General features: G+C 38.0%; 1 protein-coding gene across 1 annotated transcript; it reads right to left on the bottom strand.

Annotated features, from left to right (window-relative positions):
• Positions 1-4,041: 4,041 nt before the first annotated feature.
• Positions 4,042-4,865, bottom strand: LOC149696406 (P2X purinoceptor 7-like). The gene is made up of 3 exons (XM_089867343.1): positions 4,585-4,865; positions 4,284-4,502; positions 4,042-4,201 (listed from the first exon to the last, which is right to left on the bottom strand). The coding sequence occupies exons 1-3, from the start codon at positions 4,863-4,865 to the stop codon at positions 4,042-4,044; spliced, it is 660 nt and encodes a 219-aa protein (XP_089723469.1).
• Between the last annotated feature and the right edge of the window lie 11,985 nt (positions 4,866-16,850).

Below are 16,850 nucleotides of genomic sequence, written 5' to 3'. Positions count from 1 at the left end.
ATAAATTACATAATGACAACTTTGAAGTCCTAAAAGGGCCAAACTAAGTTGCACTTGCCCATAATACATTTGTTAGGGTTTCAAAGAAAATGTTCCGTCCTTCTTGATTACGTAAGGAGTTTTCTTGAGGATTGTTTCTAAGTTTCCTTTTTCACCAATGACTGGACACTTCATTTCGACCAATTTAGGGCTGTGCGAATACACGAATTTTCGAATAGTATTCGTTAAATTCGAATCGATTATTCGATTCGACGAATCGAATTTGCCATTTGGAGAAAAACGAGTATTCGAATTAAGAAACTATTATTCGAAAAGAAATTCGAATAACCGATTTACATACGAATACAGCTCCCTAAACCGAATAATCGCTTCCAAGGGGCTAAATTCGAATAGAAAACGAGTATTCGATTGGAAATGGGAGCGACTGTGGTCACATGACATATATGAAGCTGTTTTGTTTATGGAATTTCATTGCGAATGCGCAATTCGCGATGTTTTGTTTTTCTCTCACCAATTACTCAGTCTTAGGAAAAAATCCATTCTATGTGGAACTACAATATTTTTAGACTGTATTAAGAAACGTTTAATTGCTTTGAAAAGAATATCCGTCTGATAAAACCGAGTATTAAAATTTTCGAGTACTCTTTTAAAAAACTAGTACTGCTAGGTGTATTTAGAAAACGATTAATCGCTTAAAAACGAATATTCGTCTGGTAAAACCGATTAATCGAAAAAAAACGAGTACTCGAACCAGAATTTTTGATAAACGAGTAATAATCGTTTGAACGAGTACTCGATTCGGATTTTGAATAGGAGATTTACTATTCGATTCGTATTCGATTCTGTTTGAAAAAGCACTATTCGCACAGCCCTAGACCAAATTATCGTTGACTAGACCGTCAGTGGAACACCCCAAGAATGGATATGAAGGGTTGACTTCAAAACCAATCTTCGTTACTTTTAAATTAGACTCTTTTTAAAGGGATAGAATCGACTTAATTAAGGGTTATCGATCAGGAAACCAATTGTTGAAACAAATTTATTATGAAACGGGGAATCCAAAAATATATATATAACTCTACATGCTTTTAGTATTAATTTTCAAATTAAGTTCAAATATTTATATTTTCGACGCTACTGCCAGCTACAGGGAAAGTGGCGTAAACTCGATTTTACGTCAAAATGACGTTGTTCCCTTACCCACCACCACCCTTTCCCTGTAAGCCGTAGTAGGTTTGGGAGATTTCCTACTAACAGTATTTTTCATCTTGATCCGGTTTCTACATTCCAATTCCGGTAATGGCTGATTGTGTTTTGATTTCAATTATCGTGGTTTCATTTTAATTATTGTGTTTTGAAGGGGTTCCCGTCAATTTTTTAAGTTGAATTCTTCTAAGGGAAGTCATTTTGTGTTTGAAACATCTAGTTTTTTGTTGAAAGTTGCGATTTAACCCAACTATCCAAACTTGCGATGGCCTCTAAAAATCCTCCGAAAAAACGTAGAACAGAGGTATGCTTTTATCAAGACTGAGCTTTTTTCCTAGTAACTTTTCATATTAAGGCATGAATTAATAATAATATTACAGGCCACTCGAGATCAATATATTCAGTGTTTGCCACTCAAATTAATGGGTTTTGCTAAGGATGCTGGAATGCAAACGTCTACTAGACTAGGAAGAAATGCTGGTAGGCCGTATTATATTGATTTTAATTTGAATATCTAGTATCAGCTAAACATTTAACTAACCAGAATCCCAAACTGAGTTAACTGTCAATGACATGGCATGTCAAACAGATTTTCAAAGTACTGGCACATTTGAGGAAGAGCTGCCTGACATTAGCGGAAGTCAAGAGGTTAAAAGATTCTTGAATGAGGAAATTGATGAAGGAGCGGACATAAATCCCTTGGATATTAGTTATACACCCTCTGAGTTACCGAAAGATGATATTAAAGAGTATGTGTTATCTATAATATTAAATTTTTGTTACGCAAACTACTAATTGTATATTTACAGGGTTAGAAATTTCAACCTCGACACCGCGACTGCCATGACTGAGAAAAAATTTATTGTATTTGAGAGTGCTCTCCTGCAGCTCTTTCATTTCTGTTTTCAATGCCTTCTGCCATGTACCGTAACAACTAGTAACTATGGGTCGATGGTTACAGTAAATGCCACTTGTCAAAGAGGGCACACTAATAGCTGGAAAAGTCAACCTATGGTAGGACAGAAACCACTAGGAAACATCATCATTGCAGCATCTATCTTGTTTTCTGGCCTTAATCCCACCCAGACGCTGCGGATGCTAGCATTTGCTCGCATACAGAGCATCAGTAGGACGACATTTTTTCGGATTCAACAAAGTTTTTTGCTCCAGACTATTCGACAAGTGTGTTAAAAATAAATTGACATACTAAAAATTAAGAATAATTGTAAATATTAATTTGGTTAACTTCACTAATACAGGTTTGGCACGAGGAGCAAGCTAAAATTTTAAATTCTTTAAAAAATAAAAAGATGAAGCTTGGAGGAGATGCAGATTCACCAGGTTTTAGTGCTAAATATGGGACGTATGTCTTTTTTGAAAGTCAAATTAAGAAAATTATTCATTTGGTTCTTGTGCAAGTAAGAAATAATGGAAAGGAGAAATAAAAAGATATATTTGAAACCAACTGTGTAAATTATAGAGTACTGAAGTACTTGAAGGCTTAAAGCGGGGTATAGCTTTCCTTCTAAATGCTGGACTGAAGATTGCATCCATAGTTACTGACCGCCACGTTCAAATTCGATCTTTCCTGAAAGAATTCCATCCAAAAATTAAACATTTATTTGACTGTTGGCACATGGATAAATGTAAGAATGATTATTTCTACCTATTCACTAAACCTACAACTTATCCTAACCTTAGCTGTGAAGAAAAAAATTCATGCCGCAGCCACAAAAGAGTTCAAAGTTTTGGATGAGTGGAACAAGAGCGTGCAAAATCATATGTACTGGAGTGCCACCTCTAGTAAGGGGAATGCTAAACTCATTCAAGCAAAGTTTATGTCAGTGTTACGGCATGTTGCAAATATTCATCGAGGCCATGGCAGGCCCTTTTCAAAATGCACGCATTGTGATCTGGCTTTGGATGAGAAAAAAAGAGAATGGCTTATTCCAGGTATTATCCGGTTTAGAAAATCATTTGACGTTTCTGATTAAAATCTAATTTTACAGGAACAGTAGTATATGAGAAATTTAAAAAAATAATTTGTCTTTTTGAAAAAGACATATTACAAATATCCCCGGAAACCCAGACTTCTAGTGTAGAAGCGTATAATTCCGTATTAATCCATTTTGCCCCAAAAAACACTCATCACTCGTACTTAGGGATGGAAGGCAGGTATGTCTAGGCTATCCAGAAATTAAGGACTAATTTTGTAAATAACAGGGTTGGCACAAATTTTTAAGATTGAAAATCTCATAGTTATCCAGTTTTTCTGACCTGTGTCAACCCTGAACAAAACGTCTCACTCGAAATGTTTCATTATTAATTTAAATATATTTTAATTTTTAAATTTCTATTGTAAGAATGTTATTAGCGGCTCTACATTATAATGAAAACTCTGACAAAATCCAAGCCACTACGAAAATTGGTAACCTAAGATGGAATATATATTTCCCAAAGTTCAAAAAAGGTGACTTTTCTGTAAAACCAATCATGCAAGCATCGACCTTTGGTAAGAAATATCAGTCATTGCCATCAAATTTTAATTTAAAAATGTAATTATTTCTTAGCATACGCTGAAAAACTCTTTCAAACACTACTCACAAAGTGCGAACATTCTTACGAAGAAGGTCGCAATGAGAGCCTTGCTACTCAAGCTGAAATACCAAGGCCATTATCAGCAGACTTTCCCCACCCAGATAAAGAAGCAGCTGTGGAAGCATTTAAAACTGCAAGACGGTTTTCACATTAGTTTTCATTTAATAAAATAATATTTACAAAAATTTAATATAGTATGTTGTACAAAATTTATTTCTTGGGGTAAAAAATAACCCTTCAAGCTGGGCCAGGTTCCGTAAAACCTTGATAAATATCTGATGGATATTCTCGTCGAATCCTATTAACAGCGCAACTTGGAATTGGGCGTCTCACTCGTTTTCCCAAAACTCTGTATATCCATCTAGTATATAGTCTATAAATCAAATATCTATAGGTACTATAAAACGAGACCACAATTAATAGTTTTGAACATGTGTGTGAATAAAACTTTCTTAGAAACATATTCAAATAAAACTTACGGATTTATCTCGTCCTCAGCAGGCTGATAATTATTTTCTCGGAACTCATCAAATAGAATATTTAAAATGTTTCGCCTCATTATGTCATTAAAAGTTTCGGTTTCAATAATACAATTAAATTCTCCAATTGCATCAATTAATCGTTGATTAGGAAGCTCTTCTCGGCAACAAAAACTTTCCTCCACTGTTGGCATGACAAAACAAAACCCACAATTACACCTGTTGAAGAAACATTCATTTATAAAGATGGGGCTCGGATGCTTGAATCTCTAATAATTGAACATTAAAATCATATTATTACCAATCAGTGTTGTGAAGGCGGGGATTATCAACTTCCATTGGGGCTTGATCGCCTACTTGGCCAAGTTCAGGTTCCTGAGCCAAGGGTTCAAACTGGTAGGGTTGCAGTCCGAACACTTCATGATCGCTCTCAGAAGATGAATCGTTCTCATTCGATTCGTTAATAATGTTAGATTGATCAGATTCTAAACTATCTGATAAATCTGACGCTGAAAAACTATTATCACTAATGCTATCACCAGAATCCGAGAGTTCCAGCTCAGCACCGCTAGAATTTGACATTTTGCTTCTGAAGCAGACTACAGTACAAAAAGTAACAAAAAATCCTACTGCAGAAGCTAAAATCGGTGGAAGCATTCCAGTTTTTCCCTACCAATAGGATCGCATCCCGTTCTGACGAAACAACGGGTATAAACAAGTTGGCGGGTGACCATGTATAGTTTAAATTTTTAAACTTATAACGTTCTTTTTCCGTAATTAAAATTTTTTTAAGACTTTTTGCGTACACCACATAATTTTAGGCATACTTTTTTATATGTAACCAAATGCAGTTTATACTAAATGAAAAAACTTGGTTCTATCCCTTTAAAACAACAAGAGTTTTTTTCGTTTATAATTCCATACTGTGTGAATTCATTTCCCTTAAAGTTTGACTTAAGAGCTTTTCGAATTTTTTCAGTAGGATCTTTTGGAAAATACGTGTAATACGCGTAGCAATTTTGACAATAGAGAGAGCAACAGGTACTAAACAAAACGAAAACAGTATTACCAATTTTATACTCATTTTATGAACAAGGATTAAGAGTTTACATAACTAATTTGGTTAATATTAGGGTGATTAGGTTTTCAACACTTTCCTTTTTTGAAAATATTCTCTTCTGAAAATTGTGGTTTATCCATTGCAAGAAATTTCGAGCACTAATTTTCATTTGGGACTGAATTATCAAACGTCACATTCACTGCCGCTGATGCAGGTCTCAGGCCTGCCATTTTTTTCCCCTAGATCAAGCTTCGCGTTTTCTCCGCACGGTGGCACTAGTGAAACTTTTCGTTCTAGGCGCGGAATCTGGCAGCCCTGAACTAGGGAAATTTTGGTCCAAAAAGGGAAATTTTAAGGGTTAGAAAGGGAAATTTAATTTTTCCCAACTTGCATCACTGCTTTGAAGTTCCTTTCCTTTGTTCTCTTGCGAACATAGAGATACAAGAGGAACAGTTGAATTTTCAGCTTTAATTCGGGTTCAATGGAAGCGCCCCTTCGCGCCTGTGATTGTGATAGGGTGAGTTGCTTGTAGCACCATCTACATGGGGCGAGGTAAACTAAAATATTACTAACCCCATGTTAACACTGGAAGTTAAGCAGCTTTGAGCGCGGTCAGTACTTGGGAGGGAGACAACGCGGGTTCAAATCCCGCCGGGGACGTTTTATATTTTATTAATTTTTATTAATTTCCGTATTAATTAATGGCAGGAAAAGTGTTTGTAAAATAAAGAGATGTTTATTAACAGAGAATTAAAATATTTGCAAGATGAAACATTCCGGTATTTATTTTTTGTTCAGATTGAATAGCTCTTTCGCTCGCCGAAAGGGGCGCCACGTTTCAAAAACCCTATCACACACGCGAAGGGGTGGGATGGAAATTTTGAACAGGTAGTTTTGTCATATATCATTATTTGTTAGGCCTATTTACGCGTAAACCAAGATTGTTTTTCTGGATATCTAACAAGTCATGAACTAAGTTAGGACATTTTCAACGGTCTGAAATCAAAATAGACTTTGTGCCTGTTTAACTCGGCTGTTTTACAAATACGAGAGTTCAGAAATGGCATCTAATATGAAAGAAACATCAGCGGAAAAGATGAGAAGGCTTCGTTTGAATCCAGAATACAGAGAAAGAGAATCAACTAGTCTGAGTACAAATATTAGGTTCCAGTTCACTCATAGAACAGATTTTGTTAATTACTTATTTAATTAAACTGTAAACCAAATTCTTACTAGATTGGTTTTATTCATAATCGGAATGCTATTTTATAAACAATGGAAAAAAACCCGAAAATTTTAAATTTGCCGGGGTCAATGAATATAGTAATACTAATTCTAGTCACTAGAGGGCGCGCAAAAGTGTAATCTGGCCGGGGCCATCTTGTTTATATATTACATACTTTCTTGCTATTGTTACTGTATGCACGGCCTTCCTTTGTGTCGGATTGATAACACGTGTAAACTTTCTTATAGCTGAGCCACAGCCTAAGCAAAGCAGGAAAAGAGCCTTACCATTTAAGGAAAGGCTTGTACTTTCCGCAAATGAATGTTTGGAGGAAGAGCAGAAAATAGAGGAGGCTTAAGCCTTGTTCGCGTCCGCTTAGCAAGCAATTTGGTGCCACCGTCATTTCTTAAGAGACACTGAAAATTCCGAGTGCCTCTCCGCACTGTCTGCTGTGTCAGCAAGTATGAAATTCAAGCAGAGCTTAGCGGAAGGGAAACTTAAATATTCTGGCTAGAAAAACCGGTGCAATTTGAACGCTTGCGCTAAATCTATCCGCTACTAGCGAGCATGAAAATGCACCTTAATAGTAGGCTAATTAGCAACGAAATTGCAAAAAAAAAACAATTTAAAAATGTTGTTGAAAAAGGATGATGCCAGAAAAATATATATAGCCTACAATTCTTCCTGGAAACCAAGCTAAAAAATCAAACCCTTCTGAACTAAACAACATTTTTGACTTGACAAAAACCTTTTACCAGTACCAAAGCTTTAACCTCAGCCTCCCACTAATAAAATATGGTAAGGTTTCTTTTAGCTATTTAAATCTCCAATCATTGACACTTGCATAAGGATCCTGGAAGCAGTCCATGTTATGTTTTCCTTCAGTCAAATTTCTGACATTAACCGGAACGGGACATTTAGGCGCCGGTCATTTAGGCACCGCCACTTAGGCGCCGGGACAGTTAGGCGCCGCGAAATTTAGGCTCCGCGACAATTTGGCACCGAGACATTTAGGCTCCGTGACAATTTGGCACCGAGACATTTAGGCTCCGCGACAATTTGGCGCCGAGACATTTAGGCGCCGAGACAATTAGGCGCCGAGACATTGCCGTAAAATTTTCGTGAAAGATTTGAGATATTTAATAAATGAACATGACAAGTACTTCTAGGCTTATATTCTTTTTACTCAACTGACATCAGAGTTCAACCATGTTGTTGTTTATCTTCATTGACTTCCCAAAATAATATGCCTTTTCCAAAATATTGTTGTTTATCTTCAATGACTTCCCAAAATAATATGCCTTTTCCAAATTATTGTTTATCTTCTTTGACTTCCGAAAATAATATGCCTTTTCCAAATTATTTTTTATCTTCTTTGACTTTCCAAAATAATATGCCTTTTCCAAAATATTGTTGTTTATTGTCATTGACTTCCCAACTCAGGTTAGGTTAGGTTATGTTTTTTTTTATTATTTTAGGATTGTTTTGTAAAAACAAGTAAGGTTTCGTGTTCTTTAATGGGGGTTTCGAACATAGTCATGCAGTGACGCACAGGGACAATACACGGGTTGCCAAATTGAGTGGTCATTACGGATTTTTAGAAGTAATAATGGAAAAATTATTGGCACGTAAATGTCTCGACGCCTAAATGTCGCGGAGCCTAAATGTCACGGCGCCTTAATGTCACGGCTACTAAATGTCGCGGCGCCTAAATGTCGCGGCGCCTAAATGTCACGACGCCTAAATGTCACGGCGTCTAATTGTCTTGGCGGCTAAATGGCGGCGCCTAAATAACCAGCGCCTAAGTGGCGGCGCCTAAAAATCACGGACCGGGCATTAACAGCGTAAAAGAAATGATTTACCAGTTCTATGAATTTTATGGTTTCAGAGGCTTCTTCACCAACAAGCCTTTTCATGGCCACATCCATTGTCTTGCTTAAAATTTGAGCAGCGTAGTTAACTTTCAGTCTTGAAAATGATGATAGAAACACGTGATCATATTTAACTTTTTGGGGCAAGTTCCAATCCAGAGTATAACTTGGTATCTCTTTTAAATGTATTTTGTACGTGCGACCATAGTAAATGTTTTCCATTTTTTTAAGCAGCCTTGTATTTTTGGAGTTAAAGTTGTCTTGTTTCTAGTCCGTTTCGCAAAGTTTTCAAGAGCTGTAGGACATCGGAGTAGAAATATATGTAGTCACCTTTTGAATAAAGATTTTTGGTCTCGTACCCAATTTCAGAAGGGTTTTCATCACTAGAGCAGCTGGCCATTTTGATTAACTTTTGGTTAATGCCCGCTTTGTCACAGACTACACTTAGAATTTTCAAGCGTCCAAGCTCCAAGTTTTCTATAGCTTCCCATAAGATACTTAATATCTCATCAGCTTTCATTGTATCAGAACATAAATATGCTTAAGGATACTTGAAGTTCCCAGTTAAACTTCTTATCATTATTTACATAACGTGCGTGGCTAATTTTGGTGCTTTTTCTTGGATATCATTAACTTCTTCAACTAACTTTCTTATCTTGTTCTGACTATCATTGGAATTAGTAAGACAAAAATCTCTCCTGTGCTAACACGGTAAATAAGGTCCTGTTTAATACTCATTTCATCGATCATAATCGAGAAGTATTTTTAGTGGTCTTTATGAGTTTCATACTTCATTGCGTCTCTCATTTCTTAAATGGTCTCTTTCTTAATTCCACTGTCAGCTCTTAGATCTTTTGAATAGTTGTATAAGGTCCTTCGAGCTGGAATCCTAATACCTCTCGTAACGACTCGTTTGTAAGAAAAATGCACCAATGAATAATAATGGGGTGTTACTTTTTGGGTTTGGAGCTTTTGGAACTAGGAAAGAGGAGCTGCTGTTGAAGGAAAAATCTTTGGCACTTTCAAGGAGTTTTAAAAGGATTTTCTGCTATTGTTTCTATTATTTCTTCATTCTCTTCAGCGCTTAATTCAACACCATTTTTTTGAATGGAGCCGTTAATTTTCCTCAACAATGATTGATTTTTTAAGATTTAGAACTTTGTTCTTTATATTTAAAGCTGCTTGCTTAGCCATTATTTGCTCCCTATCCAATTACGTAGGGTGGTTTTTTCGCCATAATGACGTTATGTTTCTTGCGTTTGACACGCCTCATCAATTGTATTCGTACCAAATTCCACCTTGGACACGTCTTTAGCTTTCTCGGTCAAAACTAGACAATTATTTGAACGGAGGCTGTTTGATTGATTGGGCTAGAATGAAAGTATGGTTCAAATTGTATACGCGATATCTCAAATCAAACTCGTTTAGTATGTTTTTCAACCCGTTAAAAGTACAAATTCTTGTACCATAAGTGGCATTAAACAAATGTTGGGTATACAATTCCCTGTCAAAAACAATAATCTTGTTGTTTGAAAAATTTCAAGTCTAACTATGGGAATAATCAGACGACGTTTCTATAAAATTAGTTTGGGGGCTGCTAATATCTGGGATTTGATCACGTGCCGTTGGGGGCTGCTAATATCTGGGATTTGAAACTTGCCGTTGGGGGCTGGCAATATCTGGAATTTGATACCTGCCGTTGGGAGCTGGAAATATCCGGGGTTTGATACCTGCCGTTGGGGGCTTAATAATTCTTGGATATGATCACCTGTTGTTGGGGCTTCTAATATCTGGGATTTGATCACCTGCCGTTGGTGGCTACTAATATCTGAGATTTGATCACCTGCCGTTGGTGGCTTCTAATATCTAAGATTTGATCACCTGCCGTTGGGGGCTGCTAATATCTAAGATTTGATCACCTGCCGTTGGGGGCTGCTAATATCTAAGAATTGAAACCTGCCGTTGGGGGCTGCTAATATCTGGGTAGTAAACTTGCCGTTGGGAGCTGGAAATATCTGGGATTTGATACCTGCCGTTGGGGGCTTCTAATATCTGGGATTTGATCACGTGCCGTTGGGGGCTGCTAATATCTGGGATTTGATCTAGTGCCGTTGGGGCTTCTAATATCTGGGATTTGGAGCCTGCTGTTGGGGGCTGCTAATAACTTGGATATAAAACTTGCCGTTGGGGGCTAGGAATATCTGGGATTTGATACCTGCCGTTGCGGTTGCTGGAAATATCTGGGATTTGAAACTTGCCGTTGGGGGCTGGAAATATCTGGGATTTGATACCTGCCGTTGGGAGCTGGAAATATCTGGGATTTGATACCTGCCGTTGGGAGATGGAAATATCTGGGATTTGATACCTGCCGTTGGGAGCTGGAAATATCTGGGATTTGATACCTGCCGTTGGTTGCTGGAAATATCTGGGATTTGATACTTTCCGTTTGGGGCTTCTAAAATCTGAAATTTGAAACCTGTCGATGGGGGCTGTGAATATCTGAGGCTTGAAACGTACCGTTGGGGGCTGTGAATATCTGGGAATTGATACATGCCGTTGTTGGAGGGGAATATTCGGGATTTGATACATGCCGTTGTTGGAGGGGAATATTCGGGATTTGATTCCAGCCGTTGGGGGCTTCTAAAATCTGGGATTTGATCACCTGCCGTTGGGAGCTTCTAATATCTGGTATTTGATCACCTGCCGTTGGGTGCTTCTAAAATCTGGGATTTGATCACCTGCCGTTGGGGGCTGCTAATATCTTAGATTTGAAACCTGCCTTTGGGGGCTGCAAAATTCTGGGATTTGATCACGTCCCGTTGGGGGCTGCTAATATCTTGGATATTAAACTTGCCGTTGGGGGCTGGAAATATCTGGAATTTGATACCTGCCGTTGGGAGCTGGAAATATCTAGGATTTGATTCTTGCCTGTGGGGGCTTAATTCTACAGGGCCGGAAGGCACTTGTAGATATGACTTGACACCCTTCCGTAATGTTAAAGCATTTTTTAAGGCAATTGAGACAGGCCATACGGAAAAACTATAGCGAAGTTTGTTTTCGGAATACTTCTAAATTAACGAGCATTTCTTAAATGAGAAACTTACCTGTTTTGTTATTTAATTAATGAATTCTAATTTTTGTAATTTAACTAATTAAGATAGTACGTCAAAAAATTACTTTTCGGTCAGAAGTCAGCCTAACCTTCTAGCGCGTTCAAAGTCATTTCCCCTTTTTCGTTCTCGTTGATAACTAGAACGGCCTAGGTTTTTGCGTGCTAACAAGTTACGTTGATATATTTCAAACGATTGCTTTTATGTGGAAAATTCCTTATTTCATAGCAGACGACAGTAAGGCAACTAGAATTAATTACTTTGGTATTTTGTCCGAGCTTGAACACCTTTGATTGGATTTGCTAATTATCTATAACACCCTTAAGAACAAATACATTGATATCAGGTCCAAAAAATTAATTCAAGTAAATAATTACAGTTAATAGAGGTTTTTATATCTTTTGAAGTAAATTTTTCGACGTTCTTTACGGCCTAGGCTTGAGTTGTATAGACTAATGGCACCCCATGTTATTTCCCCATAGTGCTTAATAGAGTCTAAGCCAGAGGGCTGCCATTACCCTATTTTAGTAATTATAGTCTCGTATAGTGTCTTTCCTCTTTGAAGATTATTAAAAAGGCTGATTTTTTTGAGGTTTCATTGCGAGTGGGTCAGTGGACCGCGGCAAGGATGTGATTAGTAGGGGTTCAGGATGTGTATAAGCAGGTAAAGTAAATGAGGTTAACTTGGGAGGTGACGGACGGGGTGTGGGGGTCAAGTCACCTCCGGCGGACACGGGGCAGTCGGCACCCTATAGGGTAGGATCGCCGACATGTGTCTTATTCCCTCAAACTTTGCCGCCCAGACGCTTGGCTTACAGGAGTGCGTCACTCTCCCGGCACAAAAGGCTGATTTCCGGCTCTCATTTGTTTTGGAATCCTGTATATAGTCTGCTCAAGTTTATGCGAGAAACATAGCCTAACCGGGTTAACCCTAGGTTTTTTATGCTGTATTTACCGTGGGCGCTTCCAATTTGATGTAAAAAATGGCATACCTATTCAAATTATTAAGGTGTTGAAATAAAGATAGTGCTTTTCACCCTGTAAAAAGATCGAAAACTTCAAAATACTACTGGTAAGATGACAAAAAGTTGAATATGTTTTCCCTACGGCAGTTAAAAGAGTCGTGGTGTTTACGTTAGCGCAGTTTAACTATTTGTTACCAACAGTGGATTTTGTTATTTCATAAATATAAGTAACAGTGGTGCTGATTAATCCAGGAGGACAGTGTCGTTATAAATAATTTCCATGTTTAAATCAGCGCAGATTTTTCCAACGTAACCACGTCAGCAACGGAGGGTTACGTTGTTCGCTATCTCCACAGTTCACAGTGCCGTTTGTTTATTTGTCTAAATTGCTATGAATTGTTTAGGTATTTAATTTAATTACGGTTATTGAAGCCAAAGTTGCTAAACTATAGAATCACATCATTCATTAACATATGTTAGAGATGATCTTTATGTTACCGCAAATTTAGCACGTGGTATGATAAAAATTTAACACATTGTGTTGGCAAGAATGAAAAACTCTTCTAAACTTTACAATTAATGTGATTTGAAACTCATTTTATAAGATAAATCAACACTGCCAAAACTCAATCCTTCATTAATTTCAACTTAATTAAGTATAATTAACGTGAATTTAAATATGAAATATACATATTTGGATGTGAACTCGAGTAACTTTGAAATAAAATACTTAATTAAGATTAAAACTGCACAAGCTGTTAGTATAGCCCCATGTTTTCTATCTCATACTTACTTAATTTAAATTATCTTTAAAGTACATTAATAGGCGCAAAATTCGAAAGTTTAAGGTAAAATAAGATTCAAAACCCACTAAAAATTGCAATTAAGGTTAAGTATATATTGTAAGTCATTTATAACCTAAATGTACACTGCCGAAACACAATCCTACGTCAATTTTAACTCAATTAAATATAATTAACGTGAAATTAAACCAAAAATATTCATTTTTTGGATTAAAAGCTCAAATAACTTTTAAATAAACTGTTTAATTAAGATTGAAACTACCCAAGCCGTTGGAAAATCCCAATGTTTTCTATTTCACACTTCAGTTAATTTCAACTATGTTTAAAGTACATTAATTGGCGCGAAATTCAAAAGTTTAGGGTAAAATAATGACTGGCAAAAATGGTAAACTTCACTAAACGTTGCAATTTGAATCGAACCCATTAATTTTACAATAATTTGAATCGAACCCATTAATTTTACAATAATTCGAATCGAACCCATTAATTTTACAATAATTCGAATCGAACCCATTAAATTTACAATTATTCGAATTGAACCCATCACATTTACTGTTATTCGAATTGAACCCATTACATTTACAATAATTCGAATTTCCCCCTGCTGTGTTGGTCTATACATTAGGGTAGTTTTCAACGTCAGAAGTTGTAGGTTTTTTACAGACGGCTTAAATGTGTGTACCTTATCGTGCTTCATGGCGTACGCGCGCAAGTTTGCTTAAACGTTGATGGTGCCCATTTTGAACAATTTTTGTAGAACAATGTAATTGGGTTTCATTCGAATTATTGTAAAAGTAATGGGGTTCGATTCGAATTATTGTAAAATTAATGGGTTCGATTCGAATTTTTGTAAAATTAATGGGTTCGATTCGAATTATTGTAAAATTTAAGGGGTTCGATTCGAATTATTGTAAAATTTAAGGGGTTCGATTCGAATTATTGTAAAATTTAAGGGGTTCGATTCGACTTATTGTAAAATTTAAGGGGTTAGATTCGATTTATTGTAAAATTTAAGGGGTTCATTCGAATTATTGTAAAAGTAATGCGTCTAATTGAAATAAAGAATAAAAGACTGGTCAGTTACCAGTACATCTGAACAAACAAGTAACCGATATCTGAGCTACTTTCCTTACCTTTAATTACAATCATTAATAAAAACTAAGAAATTAACGCTTTTGGCCGTTTAACACGTTCACGGTCTTCCATTAGGTTTGAACTTATTTCGATCATTGCCTTATGTTCAATAATCGAAAACAAATGGGTCAAAACCACAATACTAGTGCTATAATTCTGCAAGAGTTCCTTGTTTTTCGGCCTACTTACCCCAAAACGTCATAGGACATTTCGGACTCCTTTTGACCCAAGGAACATGCCTGTTAATTTGTGCCAGACTTTCCAGAAACACCCTGTATAGCGAAACTTCAAATTACAATTCATATTCTCTAATGTATAACATTTGATCCCTATAATCTTTGTTTCCACGGTGGCTTCCATACACATTCTTGCGAACTAGGGTAGACTTCAGTCCAGAAATGTAATTTAAAGAAGTCACTTTTCCTCCAGTTGCATATTTTATTTGAGAAAATAAGCTTTCGATGTAACTGCCATTAATTCTGATTGGTGATAAGAAGTGAGTGGGATACCTTAGGAAAAAGTCCTTCACCAAGTATTTGAGACCAAAAACTGAAATTCTTAATAAATCCCAAGTTTGCCAAGAGAGAAATCTTTCTTGACGAGGGCTTTTGAAATTATAATCAGGCCTATCTGAAAGTTTTCCAAAATCCATTCTTCAAAATAACTGTATCCCATATAGATTGATTTCATAACTTCAGACACCTCACTGTCAATAATTTTCTTGGCCAAAAAACCATATTCAAAAGGCTGATTACAGGCTCTTAAGAACTTGTAAGCCTCCATGGATTGTTCTCTACTTTCTTTTGATCCCTTCTCTCCTATGGCGTATTCATACAATTCACAAAGAACGTCATCTTGCTGCCGAAGACCGAACTGTCCTTAAAGTTATTTTCTTACTAACGAAATTGTTCAACAATCTAAAAAAAATTAAATCTATTTGGTTTGGAACCTTTCGGACAAATCTTTCAAAAACTATGAGTCTTTTGAGAGAAGAAAGGTTTATGGTATCGGTTCTATTTCATCCGCGAAAAACATTAATCTTTAAAGGCGAAGTGGGTGTTGGCCGGTGGCAGGCGAAGAAGATGTTGGCGATGCAGTAGCGGGCGAAATGGGTGCTGGCGATACGGTGGCAGGCGAAGAAGATCTTGGCGATGCGGTGGCAGGCCAAGAAGATGTTGGCGATGCGGTGGCAGGCCATGAAGATGTTGGCGATGCGGTGGCGGGCGAAATGGGTGTTGGCGATCCGGTGCCAGGCGAAATGGGTACTGACGATCCGGTGCCAGGCGAAGAAGATGTTCGCGATCCTGTGGCAGGCGGAAAGATGTTGGCGATCCTGTGGCAGGCGAAAAGATGTTGGCGATCCTGTGGCAGGCGAAATGGGTGCTGGCGATCCGATGGCAGGCAAAATGGGTGCTGGCGATCTGGTAACAGGCGAAGAAGATGTTGTCGATGTGGTGGCAGGCGAAGAAGATGTTGTCGATGTGGTGGCAGGCGAAATGGGTGTTAGCGATCCGGTGGCAGGCGAAATGGGTGCTGACGATGCGGTGGCAGGCAAAATGGGGGCTGGCGATCCGATGGCAGGCGGAGAAGATGTTGGCGATCCGGTGGTAGGCAAAATAGGTGCTGTCGATCCAGTGGCAGGCAAAATGGGGGCTCTCGATCCGGTGGCAGGCGTAAAAGATGTTGGCGATCCGGTGGCAGGCGAAATGGGTGCTGGCGATCCGGTGGCAGGCAATGAAGGTGTTGGCGGTCCGATGGCAGGAAATGAAGGTGTTGGCGGTCCGATGGCAGGAAATAAGGTGTTGGCGGTCCGATGGCAGGCGAAATGGGTGTTGGCGATGCGGTGGCAAGCGAAATGTGTCTTGGCAATCGGGTGGCACGCAAAATGGGTGCTGGCGATGCGGTGGCAGGCAAAGAAGATGTTGGTGATGCGGTGGCAGGCGAAATGGGTGCTGGCGATGCGGTGGCAGGCGAAATGGGTGTTTGCGATCCGGTGGCAGGCAAAATGGGTGCTGGCGATCTCTCTTAAAAAACTCAGTATTACCACGTATCTATGGTGAAGTAGTTATCACGTCCGCCTAACACGCGGAAGATCCCAAGTTCGAACCCTGGTAGATACACGTTTTAACAATCTTGATAGGACATAATTTAGCAAGATCTGTTGTGTTACCACGTATCTATGGTGTATTGGTTATCACTCAAGTTCCCCCTGTAAGAGCACGGATCATTGCATTTATTTTAGTTAAATAGACTTTACGGTTAGGAACAAGGGGGAATAGCTCAGTGGTAGAGCATTCGACTGCAGATCGAGAGGTCCTTGGTTCAAACCAGAGTTCCCACTGTAACAGCACGGATCATTGCCTTTATTTTAGTTAATTAGTCATTACGGTTATAAACAA

The sequence above is a fragment of the Phalangium opilio genome, unplaced genomic scaffold (genome assembly GCF_054372755.1).
Source record: "Phalangium opilio isolate 3A_F unplaced genomic scaffold, DU_Popi_V2 ptg000021l_1, whole genome shotgun sequence".
Lineage (NCBI taxonomy): Eukaryota > Metazoa > Arthropoda > Arachnida > Opiliones > Phalangiidae > Phalangium > Phalangium opilio.
The sequence above is the reverse complement of the archived record's forward strand: the minus strand, read 5'-3'. Positions and strand labels throughout refer to the sequence as shown.

Bases quoted from the DNA above. Each gene is read 5' to 3' on its own strand.
- LOC149696406 (XM_089867343.1), bottom strand. From the start codon at position 4,865: ATGTCAAATTCTAGCGGTGCTGAGCTGGAACTCTCGGATTCTGGTGAT. The intron at 4,503-4,584 runs GTAATAATATGA...TTTCTTCAACAG, and splicing joins CGCCTTCACAACACTGATTG to GTGTAATTGTGGGTTTTGTT. The intron at 4,202-4,283 runs GTAAGTTTTATT...CTCGTTTTATAG, and splicing joins GCTGAGGACGAGATAAATCC to TACCTATAGATATTTGATTT.